An 18,302-nucleotide genomic window follows, 5' to 3' on the forward strand; every position below is an offset into this window, starting at 1 on the left:
GTAAGCTTACATTAACACTGCAATGAAGTTACTGTGAAAAACTCCTAGTCACCACATTCCGGCACCTGTTCAGGTACACAGGGAGAATTCAGAATATCCAATTCACCTAACCGCACGTCTTTGGGGACTTGAGGAACCCAGAGAAAACCCACGCAGACACGAGAACATGCAAACTCCGCAGTGACCCAAGCCAGGAATCGAACCCAGGTCCCTGGCACTGAAGCAACCGTGCTAACCATTGTGATACCATGCCACCCATAAGAAACATCATCAAAAGGCTCATCCAGAACCTCAAAGTTGCAGAGCACAACCCCAAAGCGAGAATCATACTCCTGGACCAACGAGCCAGTAGGGAGATCCACCGTGGGAAAACTGGCGTGGAAAAAGTTGATAACTTTTCAAAATCAGATGACTCGAGTCTGAATAGGGATTGTGATCCACATCACTCCATACCCTCGCCTCTTCTAAAATTCAGCCTGCTTCTGCCCTACCACTCGAGTGCTGCATTCCAATTCTGGCTTCTTGGCGACACAAACGCTTGCTCCTGTGATGTGTTTTATGAGCGGCAGTGGTGTACAATTGATCTCATCCTCTATTGGAGGGAATACATCCCAATGTCCCACTCAAAAACCACTCCCTTAAGATTCTCCTTCAAACCTTACTGACTAGCTTTGTATACATTTTAATAGTGAAATATCGGCAGCATTTAGAGAGGATCTTCCACATTCACCTGAAACACTACCGTAAGCTCCAATTGTAAGGAGCAGCTGGGAGGAGCTTTTAAACTCCAGACAACAAATGCTTACAGGAAACAGGGTATCTTTCAGTTAATTTATTGCATGGTTATTTGCTTCAACATTCAGAACAAAGGCGCAGGATGAAGACATTATTTAAATCGGTAAAAAATAAAATGTCTGATGACAATTTGGAATGATTCAGACAGGCCGGAGCCACGGAATGTTTTACTCATAGATCCAGTCCTGGGCACAGTTCTTGTATTCCACCACCTCACCCGGTTTGAACCAAAGGTTAATCTCCTTCTGTGCACTTGCTACAGAGTCACTTCCATGGATGATATTCCTGCACAGAACAGTTTAGGATATTACAAGAGGGCACCATTTCATAAAAGCAAGATTTTAGCATTGTCTAAAGGGCCAGGAAAGTTACACTTGGTTATTAAGCCCAAACCAAGGGGCCTATTTCCAGCATGTTGTACTGTCAACCCTCATGGGCCCCACCGTTCTCACAAACAGCCCATGCCTCACAGCACAGATTAGTGCCACCCCAACAGCATTTCAAACTCTGCTCCCTAATGCACCAATATGCCAGCTACATATTTTCCACACAGGCTGTCGTGTGGGAGTGTGGAGGGAGTTTAAGGGCAGTTTGTGTACAGCAAGTGGAACACTGGTCTGGACACCATTCCCTTCTCGGGCCGTTTGGAGATGTTTAACACCCAACAGAACGCAGCAACATTTCACCAGGACCAACAGTGCTGAGTGGAATCCAATTTCCACCATACTCACCTCCCAGTCTGAATACAGAAATCTCCACGGATTGTGCCAGGTTTGGAGTCGGCTGGATTGGTCTCACCAAGCAACACTCTACCAGTCTTCACCACGTTCAGACCTTCCCACACCTGTACAGGTACAGACAAGGTTACACAATTCACATCAACCCCTTCCACCAGGACACACCAAAACAGTGTGTACCTCACCCCCCACCCCCTGGCCAGGACACACCAAAACAGCGTGTACCCCCGCGCCCCCCCCCTCCAGTTCTACTGCACAGTTTACAAACATCAATTCTGAAGGGGCTACAAGAAACCAGCAAGCAGTAGTTCCCCCCCCCCAAGCAGGGAAATCTCAAACCATCATTTAGGATTGAAAAATTTCTTCAAAGCAAATGAATCTTGGGAATTGTGCACACTCCACTGTGGAATATATACCCCTCACTACACTGCCCCCCCACCCCCCCCGGACACGCTGCCCGCCTGTCACCTCCGACACGCTGCCCGCTTGTCCATTCTCACACTGCACTGCTCCCCTCCCCCATGACTCTGCTTCAGCCTCACCCCTGCCAATATCCTGACTCACTCAGACCTCACACTCGCACAAAAGACCCTCAGGCTTCACCATACCACCATAAACCTCCAGCATCACCACAAGCCCCCAAATGGCAGAACTCAGTAAGACCCAAAATTATCCCAGTTCTGATGAATCAGCTGACAATTCGACCGCACCGACCTGCCCACCGCGCACCAACCTGTCCAATCAGCTTCAAACCCCATTCAGCTCAGCGTCACTGCCTCCCAGCTGGAAGATCCACACCGTCACTTACCCCAGCCCAGCTTAAAGCATCTGAGTTCCACGAAAGCCACAGTACCCAAGCTCTTTAACGTACCAGTCTTTGCACCTGGTGTTCAGACACATGGATCAGGGGAAGCAGTGAATCAGTACAAAGAAATGTACAGCACAGGAAGAACAGGCCCTTCGGCCCTCCAAGCCCGTGCTAACCATGATGCCCGACTAAACTATAATCTTCTACACTTCCTGGGTCCGTATCTCTCTATTCCCATCCTAGAGGAATTAAAACTTGCTCTGCTCACTCACCATTGCGACGACAGGACCAGAACTCATATACTTGATCAACTTGGGATAGAAAGGCTTATCTGAAAGATCACAGTAATGCTTTTCAAGCAGATCCACAGGAGCCTGTAGGGAGACAAGGCAAATACCAGTCATATTGTGAAATAAGATCTACAAATAAAAGCGTAGCGTGAGAGGGAGCTTTACTCTGTATCTAACCCCGTGCTGTACCTGTCCTGGGAGTGTTTGATGGGGACAGTGTAGAGGGAGCTTTACTCTGTATCTAACCCCGTGCTGTACCTGTCCTGGGAGTGTTTGATGGGGACTGTGTAGAGGGAGCTTTACTCTGTATCTAACCCCGTGCTGTACCTGTCCTGGGAATGTTTGATGGGGACAGTGTAGAGGGAGCTTTACTCTGTATCTAACCCCGTGCTGTACCTGTCCTGGGAGTGTTTGATGGGGACAGTGTAGAGGGAGCTTTACTCTGTATCTAACCCCGTGCTGTACCTGTCCTGGGAGTGTTTGATGGGGACAGTGTAGAGGGAGCTTTACTCTGTATCTAACCCCGTGCTGTACCTGTCCTGGGAGTGTTTGATGGGGACAGTGTAGAGGGAGCTTTACTCTGTATCTAACCCCGTGCTGTACCTGTCCTGGGAGTGTTTGATGGGGACTGTGTAGAGGGAGCTTTACTCTGTATCTAACCCCGTGCTGTACCTGTCCTGGGAATGTTTGATGGGGACAGTGTAGAGGGAGCTTTACTCTGTATCTAACCCCGTGCTGTACCTGTCCTGGGAGTGTTTGATGGGGACAGTGTAGAGGGAGCTTTACTCTGTATCTAACCCCGTGCTGTACCTGTCCTGGGAGTGTTTGATGGGGACAGTGTAGAGGGAGCTTTACTCTGTATCTAACCCCGTGCTGTACCTGTCCTGGGAGTGTTTGATGGGGACAGTGTAGAGGGAGCTTTACTCTGTATCTAACCCTGTGTTGTACCTGTCCTGGGAGTGTTTGAAGGTGACAGTGTACCTGATGGTCAAGCCCAGAGAATCTGGCTTTAAAGTAACCCAGTGTATCCAAGTGCGGATTTAAATCAGCTAACCTGGTTCATTCCCAACAAGGACATGAACGATATGGGTATTGTCGCAGGCTTCAAGCGTGACAAAATGATCGGCGCCGACCCTGTTTTGGGGCTCTCCCGACAGAGCAGGATGTGGGTCAGGTGCAATATACCTGCCCACTGTCCCTCCAGCACCGCACAGTTCAGTGTCGCTTTTACCCAACCGTCAAATTAAAGGTCAAGAATTTTCAGTTGCACAAACCAAACACATGAAAAAGTGTAATGTCAACCAGCCATGATTCACACACGCCCCACTGTGCCCAGACCCTCACTCATCCCTCACTGTGCCCAGACCCCGACACCCACCCCTTACTGTGCCCGGACCCCGACACCCACCCCTCACTGTGCCCAGACCCCAACACCCACCCCTCACTGTGCCCCCGACACCCACCCCTCACTGTGCCCCCGACACCCACCCCTCACTGTGCCCGGACCCCGACACTGTGCCCGGACCCTCACCCAGCTCTCACTGTGCCCGGACCCCGACCCCTCACTGTGCCCGGACCCCGACACCCACCCCTCACTGTGCCCGGACCTACACCCAGCTCTCACTGTGCCCCTGACACCCACCCCTCACTGTGGCCAGACCCTCACCCAGCTCTCACTGTGCCCCCAACAACCACCCCTCACTGTGCCCAGACCCTCACCCAGCTCTGCGCCCGGACCCCGACCCTCACTATGCCCAGACCCCGACACCCACCCCTCACTGTGCCCGGACCTACACCCAGCTCTCACTGTGCCCGACACCCACCCCTCACTGTGCCCAGACCCTCACCCAGCTCTGCGCCCGGACCCCGACCCTCACTATGCCCGGACCCCGACACCCACCCCTCACTGTGCCCGGACCTACACCCAGCTCTCACTGTGCCCCCGACAACCACCCCTCACTGTGCCCAGACCCTCACCCAGCTCTGCGCCCGGACCCCGACACCCCCCCCTCCCCGTGCCCGGACCCCCCCTCCCCGTGCCCGGACCCCCCCTCCCCGTGCCCGGACCCCCCTCACACCTGCAGGAACTTCATGGCGACCAGTTTGAATCCTTTCTGTTCGAAGCGTTTGATGATGTCCCCGACAATCCCCCTCTGGACACCGTCCGGCTTGACCGCGATGAAGGTTTGCTCCTTGTTCCCAGACATTGTTCCCGATTCTGAAAAGGGTTCAGGGCAACAAATTGTTAAAGATCCGCAATTACCCCCAAAACCCCACTCGCCCCCCCCCCCAAAACCCCACTCTACCCCCCCCCCAAAACCCCACTCTACCCCCCCCCCAAAACCCCACTCACCCCCCCCCCCAAAACCCCACTCTACCCCCCCCCCCAAAACCCCACTCACCCCCCCCCCCAAAACCCCACTCTACCCCCCCCCAAAACCCCACTCCCCCCCCCCCAAAACCCCACTCGCCCCCCCCCCCAAAACCCCACTCGCCCCCCCCCCAAAACCCCACTCGCCCCCCCCCCCAAAACCCCACTCGCCCCCCCCCCCAAAACCCCACTCGCCCCCCCCCCCAAAACCCCACTCCCCCCCCCCCCCCAAAACCCCACTCCCCCCCCCCCAAAACCCCACTCAGCGTTAACCGTGTGTCTGTGGAGGTCGCTGGGCCGGCGGTTACTGCCCGTCCCCGGGGGGCGGCTGGATGCGAGCCCCGCCCCGCGCGCCCCCCCGCGCCGCGCCCCCCCGCGATGCGCGCCCCCGCGATGCGCGCCCCCCACCCCGCGCGCCCACCTGCCGGGTGAAGCCGCGGAAAGGAGGCCGTTGCGGCCGCTCCGGGTTTTTATACCGCGGGAGCGGCCGCTGCCACTGTTGTGGGGGGGGATCCGGAGAATCAAACCCAACACAACCCAGCCTGAGACACAACAACAGCGACTCCGCGCTCCTCACCCGCGGGTTAGTGTAAGTTCCAGGCCGGCTCTCCGAGCTGAGCCACCCGGCGGTGTCTGTAACCGGCATTATTAATATTGACTCTGACACTCCCCCCCCCCCCCGCCGCACTGTGGTCGCTCCCGCCCGGCCCCGCCCCGTGTTCTGACCCGGAAGTGACCCGGGGCCGGGCCCAATTTCCGGTGCGGCCTGGCGCACGCGCAGGATGGCGGCGAGGAAGCGGCGGCGGCGGCTGGAGCCCCGGGACCCGGAGCCGGAGGCGGTGGAGCGGCGGCTGGAGGAGCTGCTGTTCGGGGGCGAGGAGGCGCTGCTGGAGCGGCTGCAGGTCCGCGGGGAGGGAGGGGATGTGAGCCGCCCCCCCCCTCACCTCCCCCCCCCTCACCTCCCCCCCCCTCACCTCCCCCCCCTCCCCCTCACCTCCCCTCCCCCTCACCTCCCCCCCCCCTCACCTCCCCCCCCCCTCACCTCCCCCCCCCCCCTCACCTCCCCCCCCCCCCTCACCTCCCCCCCCCCCTCACCTCCCCCCCCCCCTCACCTCCCCCCCCTCACCTCCCCCCCCCTCACCTCCCCCCCCCTCACCTCCCCCCCCCTCACCTCCCCCCCCCCCTCACCTCCCCCCCCCCCTCACCTCCCCCCCCCCCCTCACCTCCCCCCCCCCCCTCACCTCCCCCCCCCCCTCACCTCCCCCCCCCCCCTCACCTCCCCCCCCCCTCACCTCCCCCCCCCCCCCTCACCTCTCCCTCCCCCCCCCTCACCTCCCCCCCCCCCCCTCACCTCCCCCCCCCCCCTCACCTCCCCCCCCCCCCTCACCTCCCCCCCCCCCTCACCTCCCCCCCCCCCCTCACCTCCCCCTCCCCCTCACCTCCCCCCCCCCCCTCACCTCCCCCCCCCCCCTCACCTCCCCCCCCCCCCTCACCTCCCCCCCCCCTCACCTCCCCCCCCCTCACCTCCCCCCCCCCCCTCACCTCCCCCCCCCCCCTCACCTCCCCCCCCCCCCTCACCTCCCCCCCTCACCTCCCCCCCCCCCCTCACCTCCCCCCCCCCCCCCCTCACCTCCCCCCCCCCTCACCTCCCCCCCCTCACCTCCCCCCCCCCTCACCTCCCCCCCCCCTCACCTCCCCCCCCCCTCACCTCCCCCCCCCCCTCCCCCCCCCCTCCCCCCCCCCTCACCTCCCCCCCCCTCACCTCCCCCCCCCTCACCTCCCCCCCCCTCACCTCCCCCCCCTCACCTCCCCCCCCCCCACCTCCCCCCCCTCACCTCCCCCCCCCTCACCTCCCCCCTCCCCCCCCACCTCCCCCCTCCCCCCCCCACACACCCCCCTCACCTCCCCCCCCACACCCCCCCCACCTCCCTCCCCCCCCTCCCCCCTCACCTCCCTCCCCCCCTCACCTCCCTCCCCCCCTCACCTCCCTCCCCCCCTCACCACCCTCCCCCCCTCACCACCCTCCCCCCCTCACCTCCCTCCCCCCCTCACCTCCCCCCCTCACCTCCCCTCCCCCTCACCTCCCCTCCCCCTCACCTCCCCTCACCTCCCCCCACCCACCCCCTCACCCCCCCCCACTACCTCTTCCCCCCCCCCACACCCTCCCTCCCCGCACCCCCTCACCCCCATGATCTCTCTTTGACAAAGCCATGCTGACTATCCTGGAGTACTACTTGCCTCCCGAAGTGGAGATTTGTTCTGTCCCTCAGACTATTCCCACTGAAGTTAGACTCACTGGCCTGTAATTTCCTGGTTTACCCTCCTTCAATAGTGTCTGGCATGCAGACAATGTGATCTGTGCACATTAACATAGCATCAACAAAGCATTGGTTGGTTAACAGGAAGCAAAGAATCGGCAAAAATGGGTCAAATTCAGGTTTGCAATCTGTAACTGGTGGGACCGCAGGGATACGTGCCGAGGCCTCAACTGTTAGATATGTCAATGGATGAAGGTACTGAATGTATAGTTGCTAAATTTGTTGATGTTACAAAGGATGGCAGGAAAGTAGGTTGTCAAGACGACAAAGCGTCCACAAAGGGGCAGAGATGGGTTAACTGAGTGAAGAATATTGGCAGATGGAGTATATTGTGGGAACTTGTCCACTTTGGCAGGAAGAAGTGAAAAGCAGTTCACTATTTAAATGAAGAGAGATTGCAGAACTCTGCAGTACAGAGGGATCTGGGTGTCCTGGTACACAAATCAATAAAGCTTAGTATGCAGATAGCGCAAGTGGTTAAGAAGGCAAATGAAATATTGGTGTTTATTGCAAGGTGAATTGAATATAAAAGTAGGGATGTTTTCCTGTTGCTGTACAGACCCTTGGTGAGACCATGTCTGGAGTACTGTGCACAGTTTTAGTTTCCTATGTGAAGAATGGAGAGAATTACATTGCAGGCAGTTCAGAGAAGGTTCATTTGAATCCCCATCGGATTCAGCAGGGTCTTTGTCTTTCTGAGCCAGGCACTCTCTTGGGCTGTCTCTCTTTTCAAGAGGATTTCTGCTCGTGGAGGTCTATCAGGGGCTCTCTTTCGCTCCCACTTGTTCTCTGTCAGTCATTACAATTCCCCTGTCTCTTGGGATGTATCTTATTATCTATCTCTATCTTAGTGGTACGGCCAAGCTGGAGGAACAAAGGCTTGCATCTGGGATTTTCTAATGTGTCAATATTGAAGTGTTGCTTGAGTGGGAGCCAGTGTAGATCAGTGAGTACAGGGATGATGAACGGGGCCCGGTGAGAGTCACGATATGGACAGCAGAGTTTTGGTTGAGTTCAAGTGAATGAATTCTAATAAACACCGTAGACAAATTGTTAGACATCACGTGACACGGGTGACACTGTTGGCATTTACTGATCTGTGATGAGTCTTTCTCACTTCTCCTGCTGTGTCTCTACAGCCTGGAAAGGAGAGGGATGTGGGCAAAACCTTGCTGGACGATGACTCCAGTGACTCGGAAGTGGAAAATGAGGCTAAGTCCAGTTTTCCTCCGCCCAAGAAAGCAGCGTGGGTGGATGAGGAGGACGAAGTAGACGAACAGTAAGTGAGATTTGTCCTGTTTGTGTAAGAGGAACCTGGCTGAGGTCAGAGGTCTTATTTTAAAATATGTTTTTCTTGGGAGTTTTTCAGTTATGACAGGTGAATCTTTGCTACATATCGTTCCATCTCACAATTGCGTCCCTCCTAACCGAGGTTATAGAACATTACAGCGCAGTACAGGCCCTTTGGCCCTCGATGTTGCGCTGACCTGTGAAACCACTCTAAAGCCCACTATTCCCTTATCGTCCATATGTCTATCCAATGACCATTTGAATGCCCTTAGTGTTGGCGAGTCCACTACTGTTGCAGGCAGGGCATTCCACGCCCTTACTACTCTCTGAGTAACGAACCTACCTCTGACACCTGTCCTATATCTATCTCCCCTCAATTTAAAGCTATGTCCCCTCGTGCTAGACATCACCATCTGAGGAAAAAGGCTCTCACTGTCCACCCTATCCAATCCTCTGATCATCGTGTATGCCTCAATTAAGTCACCTCTTAACCGTCTTCTCTCTAACAAAAACAGCCTCAAGTCCCTCAGCCTTTCCTCATAAGATCTTCCCTCCATACCAGGCAACATTCTGGTACATCTCCTCTGCACCCTTTCCAATGCTTCCACATCCTTCCTATAATGCGGCGACCAGAATTGCACGCAATACTCCAAATGCAGCCGCACCAGAGTTTTGTACAGCTGCAACATGACCTCATAAATAATGTACATCTCTTTGCAATACAAGTGGTCAAAATTGACATTTGTGTTCTCGAGCATTTACTGAGAACAATGGAAAAGTAATAAAAACAGGTGGTCTATTTACAGTAACTGGGGTTTGCATAAATATCGACGAATGGCTTCATTTTCTGTGGCCCTTTTACTTTTAGGCATTTCTATAGACTACATACAGTTTACATTTTATTTGCCACATCCGTATTCATGCATCTGCGCCCCTCGGTGCGTAGACCAGCTTTCCCCTTTCTGTGTTGTGAGTGCGGCCCCTATTTCTGACCCCACTGCTGCCACGAGGTCCTCTTTCATCATCTCTCTGTGCTTCTGTTGTGATGAACTCCATCAGCTTCTCCAACATTGACTGGGTCCGAGCTGGGTTGGTCATGCTCGGGACTGGGCAGCCACGTAGGTCTCCCTGTTCAGGGGTCGAGGTTTTCCTCTCCCTGCTCTTCCAGCTTGTTTGCCGGCTCGTTGGCATTCCTGGTTGGTTAAGCTGGGGATGGGGGGTTAAGCAGGGGAATGTTTTGCATTTATTCTTGGTGCCCATCTGACGGAGTTAGAAAGTCTAATCAGAAGTTCCCAGGAGAGAGCCACCCCTCGTGCGATCGCTCAGCTCGTAGCCGCCACCACAAGCCTCGAGCTCCGATATCTGAATGTTTGGGTTACAGCCAAATTTTCTTCTCCTACATCTTTATTGTGTAATCATTCTGAATATTAACCACTGTTCCAGTCTGCTTGCCTCTATAATTGTCCTCGCCCCTTATACTGTTTATACTGTTAAAATTCTGAATATAGCACTATTTGAGTTTGTGGCTGCGCGTTTTCCCAGGTCTTTCTGATCTCCTGTTTAGCTGATATACTCCTCCATCTTTCTCCCTCCTTCCCACCCTTTGCTTCATATTAATTTCTTCATGAATTTCAGACCATGTGTATTTAGTCTGACTGATTCTTGGTAAGTATTTGTCAGTTTAGTCAGTCACTGTTGAAATGTGGGAAATACAACAGCAGGTTTCTGCAAACATAATGTGGTAATGACCTGACCTGTTTTCATGCTGTTAGTTGAGGGATAAATATTGCCCAGACATTAGGGAGAATTCTCCTGTCCTTTAAAATAGTATTGTGGTGTCTCCAATGTCCACCTGAGAGGGCACACGTAGTTTCAGTTTAACACAGCCGGAAGGGGACATCTCCAACAGTGTAGCTCTCCCTTCGTGCTGCATTGCAGTGTCAGCCTGGAGAATGATCTGAGATCTATGGAGTGGGGTTCGAGCCCACAATCTACTGCCTCAAAGGTGAGGGGCCGCCCTTTCCTCTTCCCTGTGTATCTCACAGTTTTGGTGAGCCCTCTGCCCTGAGACCCCCTGAAGGAATTGCCCATCCGGATTCCAGGGAAGATCCTCCCTTACCTGTGGAATGATTCGTTTTGCTGTCTTAATAATGTTGGTGAACCACCAGCCTTCCCTTATATCGATCAAATGACCACACAACCAGTTAGTTAGTTCAAAAGATGGTTTATTTACACACACAAGAGCCATGTCGACATACAAACGCAATATCTATTACGAGTTAAACTACACCTATCAGCTACAATAACCTATACTTAACTTCAGGGCGACCGGCACTGTGCAAACGGATAAGGCCTTTATCTGGATTTCACTTGGCTGGTTCGAAGAAAGTGGCTCTGTCTCTGCTGGGCTCATCCGTCAGGTAGCGATCGTTGGTCTTGAACTTGGCTGGCTGTTCCTGCTGCAATTGGGCTGGCACAGGCTGGATCCAAAAGAGACAGAACACGTGGCTGTGTCCTCTTTTATCCCTCTGGGATTTCACGCTCTTTGGGGTGATCCTTAACCTTGAACCCAATAGTTCGACAGGGCTCTGATCACTCTTCGATTTCGGCTAATAAAGGGGCGGGTGGCTGGGTGGGTCCTTAGCGGTCACTGACCTTGGTAGTTGAGCTCTCTGAGTAAGGGGAGTAGTGCCGATCAGTCTGTGGCTGTACCGGTTGCTTGATTGGAGTTCTATTGTCCTGGGAAAATGAGCCATTAAAAGGCAAACGAGCGGGGGTTTCAATCAGGTCTGGTTACCTGTGTTTCAGATACACATAGGCTCTGTATCTATCTGAGTCCTGGGTTGGCCATAATTCCCATGGTCCTTTGCAGGTAGCCATTTTAAGATGGCTACACCCGCATCCAACAACCCCCCCCTTGCCCCAGTGCAAATCTATGATTCCCACAGATCGGTGCCCACACTGAGGTACCCTCCAACCGCTGATGCTGCCGCCCCTGTCCCCACACCCTTAAGGGCAGCCACCACCACAGGGCCCACGAAGTACTTGGCCGGGGAGAAGGACAGAGGTGCCGTCAACAATGCCCCTATACTAGTGTCCTTCCAAGGGGCTGCCTACATTCGCACCCACGTCAACCCCTACCCCGCTACTCACTTCCTACCCATGTTATATATTCGCTGCCCAGTAATAATACATTATATTTATCAAGGTCAGGCCCCCCCCCCCCCCCCCCCCCCCGGCGTCCCAGTTCCAACAGCACCTTCCTTACCTATGGAGATTTCCCTGTCCACACATACCCCAAAATCACAGCATGAAATTTCCTGAAAAAGGCTTTGGAATGAAGATCGGGAGGTTCTGGGAAACAAAGAAGAGCCTCGGGAGCACCGTCATTTTCACCCACCCTGCCAGCGACAGCCCACCTCCCCCCGGGAAGACTACAAGCCTGATTGTTATTGTGTGGAACACAGTCCTTGAGAGAGTGAGAATACTTTTAAACAGGAATCAAAAACATTGAGGGTTTGAGGAAATCAAGGTGCTTTTTACCATTGAATCTGAACCGAGCTGCAACTTACACAGAGCACCAGCTGCGAGGGGTGGATGAAATGGACAAGCTCCGCAGCCTGGAGATGAGGCTCGCCGGGATTCTTTATAAAATATTACATAAATCCTAAATCATTACGTTCCAGTAAGACAGCAGAGCAGGGTCAGGGCTAACACAAGGGAAATTCCAAACTCCAGGAAATATTTATTACCTTGTGTGAAGGGCAGTGATATTGGGAGTAATGCAGCAGACTGACAGTAGGAGGTGCTGGCTGCAGGGACAGTTGGACGCTGGTTTGGCGATCCCACGCCACACTGGTGTTTCACAGAATGAGTGGGGTTCAGTTTATTGTCAGCTGACTGACCTGTTCTTTTTCACTTTACAGCGTGGATATGACTCATCGATTCCGGAAAAACTTCCAGAAAAGCTGCAAGGAGAAGACTCTTAGCATGGGGCAGCTGCAGCAGAGACTGAAGGAGCAGTATGTACACAGTTCAATTGCACGTTTCACACTCCAAACACACTCCTTTATCCCTGGCTGTCCACTTCCTAGTTCCAGGCATTACACTTTAGTCAGTGTGAATAGTGAACATTGTAGTTTGGACAGAGAGGGGCTGATTGGAAAACTCTTTCAAAGAACCCACACAGTCACAATGTCTGAATGCCTCCGTAGGCCGTGCTTCTGTAGGTAGAGCAGATCTACAAGGCAGTCACATTGCGTTCTCCCCTGTGGTGGCTCAGCTGGTTGACAGTGAATAATACAACTGCAGAATCTTGCTTCAATTCCCTGTGCCATATTTTTTGATCTGCTCCTACCTGTGGCAGCGGATGTCACTGCTCCTGGTCATCCCTGGAGAGCCTTACTCCAGTGTGTGTGCTGTGTGAGTGAGTGTACGCCCGCTGTGTGAGTGAGTGCGCGCCCGCTGTGTGAGTGAGTGCGCGCCCGCTGTGTGAGTGAGTGCGCGCCCGCTGTGTGAGTGAGTGCGCGCCCGCTGTGTGAGTGAGTGCGCGCCCGCTGTGTGAGTGAGTGCGCGCCCGCTGTGTGAGTGAGTGCGCGCCCGCTGTGTGAGTGAGTGCGCGCCCGCTGTGTGAGTGAGTGCGCGCCCGCTGTGTGAGTGAGTGCGCGCCCGCTGTGTGAGTGAGTGCGCGCCCGCTGTGTGAGTGAGTGCGCGCCCGCTGTGTGAGTGAGTGCGCGCCCGCTGTGTGAGTGAGTGCGCGCCCGCTGTGTGAGTGAGTGCGCGCCCGCTGTGTGAGTGAGTGCGCGCCCGCTGTGTGAGTGAGTGCGCGCCCGCTGTGTGAGTGAGTGCGCGCCCGCTGTGTGAGTGAGTGCGCGCCCGCTGTGTGAGTGAGTGCGCGCCCGCTGTGTGAGTGAGTGCGCGCCCGCTGTGTGAGTGAGTGCGCGCCCGCTGTGTGAGTGAGTGCGCGCCCGCTGTGTGAGTGAGTGCGCGCCCCGCTGTGTGAGTGAGTGCGCGCCCGCTGTGTGAGTGAGTGCGCGCCCGCTGTGTGAGTGAGTGCGCGCCCGCTGTGTGAGTGAGTGCGCGCCCGCTGTGTGAGTGAGTGCGCGCCCGCTGTGTGAGTGAGTGCGCGCCCGCTGTGTGAGAGTGCGCGCCCGCTGTGTGAGTGAGTGCGCGCCCGCTGTGTGAGTGAGTGCGCGCCCTGTGTGTGAGTGAGTGCGCGCCCTGTGTGTGAGCGGGCGCCTGCTGTGTGTGAGCGGGCGCCTGCTGTGTGTGAGCGGGCGCCTGCTGTGTGTGAGCGGGCGCCTGCTGTGTGTGAGTGGGCGCGTGCTGTGTGTGAGCGGGCGCGTGCTGTGTGTGAGCGGGCGCGTGCTGTGTGTGAGCGGGCGCGTGCTGTGTGTGAGCGGGCGCGTGCTGTGTGTGAGCGGGCGCGTGCTGTGTGTGAGCGGGCGCGTGCTGTGTGTGAGCGGGCGCGTGCTGTGTGTGAGCGGGCGCGTGCTGTGTGTGAGCGGGCGCGTGCTGTGTGTGAGCGGGCGCGTGCTGTGTGTGAGCGGGCGCGTGTTGTGAGTGAGCGTGCGCTCACACGTAACACGCCCTCACACACCCCGTGCATGCCCTCACACACCCCGTGCACGCCCTTGCACGCCCCCGCACGCCCCGTGTTCATCCTCGCACGTCCCGTGCACGCCCTCGCGCACCCCGTGCACGCCCTCGCGCACCCCGTGCGCGCCCTCGCGCACCCCTTGCACGCCCTCACACACCCTGTGCACGCCCTCACACTCAGCGGGTGTGCCCACTCAGTGTCGGTACAGACACTGGGATGCGGTTGGAAGACTTTCCGCGATCTCGCCCAGGTTTTTAGTCCCAATACCAGGAATGGAAACTTGGGCATTGAGCTCATTAAAAAAAAAACTTGCATTTATTTAATTCCTTTGATGATCTTTGGACATCCCAAGCTTTTCCAGAAAATGAAGTAGTGTTGATAATGTGGTCACTGTTGTAGTAACGAAGACAGCAGCTGACCTGTTTACAGCGAGCACCCACAAACAAATGTGATAACAATCAGATCATCTGTTTGTTTTACAAAGTTGGTTGAGGGGCTCGGGTCACCGGGGATACCTTAACTTCTCTTCAAAATGGTGCTGTGGGATCTTTAAATTCAATTTGGAGGGAAGAATGTTTAATGTCCCATCCAAATGATGTCACCTCTGACAGTGCAGCACTCCCTCAGTACTGACCCTCTGACAGTGCGGCACTCCCTCAGTACTGACCCTCTGACAGTGCGGCACTCCCTCAGTACTGACCCTCTGACAGTGCGGCGCTCCCTCAGTACTGACCCTCTGACAGTGCAGCAGTCCCTCAGTACTGGCCCTCTGACAGTGCGGCACACCCTCAGTACTGACCCTCTGACAGTGCAGCAGTCCCTCAGTACTGACCCTCTGACAGTGCGGCACTCCCTCAGTACTGACCCTCTGACAGTGCGGCGCTCCCTCAGTGCTGACCCTCTGACAGTGCGGCGCTCCCTCAGTACTGACCCTCTGACAGTGCAGCAGTCCCTCAGTACTGACCCTCTGACAGTGCGGCACACCCTCAGTACTGACCCTCTGACAGTGCGGCACACCCTCAGTACTGACCCTCTGACAGTGCAGCGCTCCCTCAGTACTGACCCTCAGGATTGAACCTGGGTCCTCAGTGCCATAGACAGCAGTGCTAACCACCGTGCCACCCTATTTCCATGCACTAAAGGATTTAATTCCAATGTACATTGATCGCCAATATACGTTAATTTCAGATTCCAGACTGCAATGGGTGGAACCCCAGCCTGGGCACAGAACACTGAGAAAAAGAAAAGAAAGGACAAGAAAGATTTGGATGATGGTAAATCGTTATTATCTAAAAAACATTGATTGCAAATGGGTTCAACTGTTTCTTATTTTTCACATAAATTTAGAGGACCCAATTTTCTTTCCCAATTAAAGGCTTTTTTTTTAAATCATGGCCGGTTTATCTACCCTGCACATCTTTTTGGATTGTGGGGGTGAGACCCACGCAGACACGGGGTGAATGAGCAAACTCCACACGGACAGTGACCCGGGGCCGGGATCAAACCCGGGTTCTCGCTGCTGTGAGGCAGCAGTGCTAACCGCTGCGTCGCCGTGCCGACCTCCCCCGGACTAAATTGTTTCTTGCTGACTGTTTTGCGGGTATACAAAAGCAGCAAGCTTTATTTGGAGAATTCTTAATAATCGGGAGTGAATTACAGGCTGCTATCTAATCACGGGGTTCAGGATGGTTTATATATAGAATAACAGATACCCGGGAGTGAGTTACAGACTGGAATCTAATCGAGGGGTTCAGGGTGGTTTATTTACAGACTAACAGATACTAGGGAGTGAGTTACAGACTGGAATCTAATCGAGGGGTTCGGGTGGTTTATATATAGAATAACAGATACCCGGGAGTGAGTTACAGACTTGAATCTAATCGAGGGGTTCGGGGTGGTTTATATATAGAATAACAGATACCCGGGAGTGAGTTACAGACTGGAATCTAATCGAGGGGTTCGGGGTGATTTATATATAGAATAACAGACATCTGGGAGTGAGTTACAGACTGGAATCTAATCGAGGGGTTCAGGGTGGTTTATATTTCGAATAACAGATACCCGGGAGTGAGTTACAGACTGGAATCTAATCAAGGAGTTCGGGGTGGTTTGTATATAGAATGACAGATACCCGGGAGTGAGTTAGAGACTGGAATCTAATCGAGGAGTTCAGGGTGGTTTATATATAGAATAACAGATATTGGGAGCGAGTTATAGGCTGGAATCTAATCGCGGGGTTCGGGGTGGTTTATATATAGAATATCAGATACCCGGGAGTGTGTTACAGACTGGAATCTAATCGAGGGGTTCGGGGTGGTTTATATATAGAATAACAGATACCCGGGAGTGAGTTACAGACTGGAATCTAATCGAGGGGTTCGGGGTGATTTATATATAGAATAACAGACATCTGGGAGTGAGTTACAGACTGGAATCTAATCGAGGGTTCAGGGTGGTTTATATTTCGAATAACAGATACCCGGGAGTGAGTTACAGACTGGAATCTAATCGAGGAGTTCGGGGTGGTTTGTATATAGAATGACAGATACCCGGGAGTGAGTTAGAGACTGGAATCTAATCGAGGAGTTCAGGGTGGTTTATATATGGAATAACAGATATTGGGAGCGAGTTATAGGCTGGAATCTAATCGCGGGGTTTGGGGTGGTTTATATATAGAATAACAGATACCCGGGAGTGTGTTACAGACTGGAATCTAATCGAGGGGTTCGTGGTGGTTTATATATAGAATAACAGATACCCGGGAGTGAGTTACAGACTGGAATCTAATCGAGGAGTTCGGGGTGGTTTGTATATAGAATGACAGATACCCGGGAGTGAGTTAGAGACTGGAATCTAATCGAGGAGTTCAGGGTGGTTTATATATAGAATAACAGATATTGGGAGCGAGTTATGGGCTGGAATCTAATCGAGAGGTTCACGGTGGTTTATATATAAAATAACAGATACCTGGGAGTGATTTACAGACTGGAATCTAATCGAGGGTTTTCGAGGTGGTTTATATATGGAATAACAGATACCCGGGAGTGAGTTACAGACGGGAATCTAATCGAGGGGTTCGGGGTGGTTTATGTATAGAATAGCATATACCCGGGAGTGAGTTACAGACTGGAATCTAATCAAGGGGTTCGGGGTGGTTTATATATAGAATAACAGACACCAGGGAGTGAGCTACAGACTGGAATCTAATCGAGAGGTTTGAGGTGGTTTATATATACAATAACAGATACTTGGTGTGAGTTTCGAACTGGAATCTTAGCGTGGGGCTCTGTATAACAGCCTAAAACATAAGCGTGAAACTTGATTAAGATACTGAGTTATTGATTAGAATTCTGATCCCCTAAACAGATGCCTTAAATGCTTAATGTTCAATACTTTATGTATTTGGAGTTTGCCTCATTAATCGTCTTTTTCATTTTACATTAGAAAGTGATGAAGATGAGGATTTATTGCGGAAAACGGGCAATTTTGTGTCTCGCTCTGATGCCCTTCCCAAAGGCTTGTTAGAGGTGAGGATGTTCTGTGAGACACTGTATTCAAAATGTCAGCTGTCGTCACGGTGCCACAGCTTTGTTAGTTTGTGTGTGACGGAGAGAGGTGTCAAGCTACATGTTTTTGGTTTGGGTATTGATTAGATACTGATTGTTTCTGAGTGATAAGGATTGAGGACAGTGCAGGGCTCCCTGACAAGCTCCCTGTTTCCTGTATTATACCCAGTGTCAGGGTATAATGGGGAGGAGAGTGGACATGGGGAGATATTTATCCTCGTCTGTAGAAAGGGGAGGTTGTGGTGAGTTCCCTTGAGTCTTGATTTGGTGGTTTGCTACCGGAAAGTGAGAGAGTATAGGTGAGGACCGGAGTCGGCCATTGTTGGAGCTCACCCTTGGCAAAATAGCCCCTTGGAGGAGGTATTGGGGGGAGAGTGTTTACTGTCACCGGTAGGACTGCCTGAAGGGTCCCTTTATAAGTGGAGGAACTCCTGCTTAATGCAGAATAGATGCCCCTTTCACCCACGTACCTGTAATCACCGCCCTTCAAATTAATTGACTGTGAGCCTATGACAAGACCCTGTCTGC

The 18,302-nt window shown here is 53.7% G+C and overlaps 2 protein-coding genes across 2 annotated transcripts; one reads left to right on the forward strand and one right to left on the reverse strand.

Annotated features, from left to right (window-relative positions):
- Window positions 1-817: 817 nt before the first annotated feature.
- Window positions 818-5,557, reverse strand: LOC140395723 (nucleoside diphosphate kinase). Its single transcript, XM_072483861.1, has 5 exons — window positions 5,423-5,557; window positions 4,709-4,848; window positions 2,613-2,714; window positions 1,527-1,639; window positions 818-1,080 (listed from the first exon to the last, which is right to left on the reverse strand). Exons 2-5 carry the CDS (start codon window positions 4,835-4,837, stop codon window positions 963-965), a joined length of 462 nt encoding a protein of 153 aa, XP_072339962.1. The 5' UTR covers window positions 4,838-4,848; window positions 5,423-5,557; the 3' UTR covers window positions 818-962.
- A 186-nt stretch (window positions 5,558-5,743) lies between these two features.
- Window positions 5,744-17,876, forward strand: LOC140394875 (U3 small nucleolar RNA-associated protein 18 homolog). The gene is made up of 5 exons (XM_072482023.1): window positions 5,744-5,903; window positions 8,459-8,598; window positions 12,536-12,631; window positions 15,397-15,482; window positions 17,653-17,876. The coding sequence occupies exons 1-5, from the start codon at window positions 5,784-5,786 to the stop codon at window positions 17,859-17,861; spliced, it is 651 nt and encodes a 216-aa protein (XP_072338124.1). The 5' UTR covers window positions 5,744-5,783; the 3' UTR covers window positions 17,862-17,876.
- Window positions 17,877-18,302: the final 426 nt, after the last annotated feature.

Source organism: Scyliorhinus torazame, chromosome 18, assembly GCF_047496885.1.
Source record: "Scyliorhinus torazame isolate Kashiwa2021f chromosome 18, sScyTor2.1, whole genome shotgun sequence".
Classification (NCBI taxonomy): Eukaryota; Metazoa; Chordata; class Chondrichthyes; order Carcharhiniformes; family Scyliorhinidae; genus Scyliorhinus; species Scyliorhinus torazame.

What these genes read in the sequence shown, in the direction of transcription:
- LOC140395723 (XM_072483861.1), bottom strand. Translation starts at nt 4,837, where the DNA reads ATGTCTGGGAACAAGGAGCAAACCTTCATCGCGGTCAAGCCGGACGGT. An exon ending in TCGCCATGAAGTTCCTGCAG is followed by an intron (nt 2,715 to 4,708) that starts GTGTGAGGGGGG and finishes GTCTCCCTACAG; the next exon opens with GCTCCTGTGGATCTGCTTGA. An exon ending in TTCTGTATTCAGACTGGGAG is followed by an intron (nt 1,081 to 1,526) that starts GTGAGTATGGTG and finishes TGTTCTGTGCAG; the next exon opens with GAATATCATCCATGGAAGTG.
- LOC140394875 (XM_072482023.1), top strand. Translation starts at nt 5,784, where the DNA reads ATGGCGGCGAGGAAGCGGCGGCGGCGGCTGGAGCCCCGGGACCCGGAG. An exon ending in CAGCAGAGACTGAAGGAGCA is followed by an intron (nt 12,632 to 15,396) that starts GTATGTACACAG and finishes CGTTAATTTCAG; the next exon opens with ATTCCAGACTGCAATGGGTG. An exon ending in CAAGAAAGATTTGGATGATG is followed by an intron (nt 15,483 to 17,652) that starts GTAAATCGTTAT and finishes ATTTTACATTAG; the next exon opens with AAAGTGATGAAGATGAGGAT.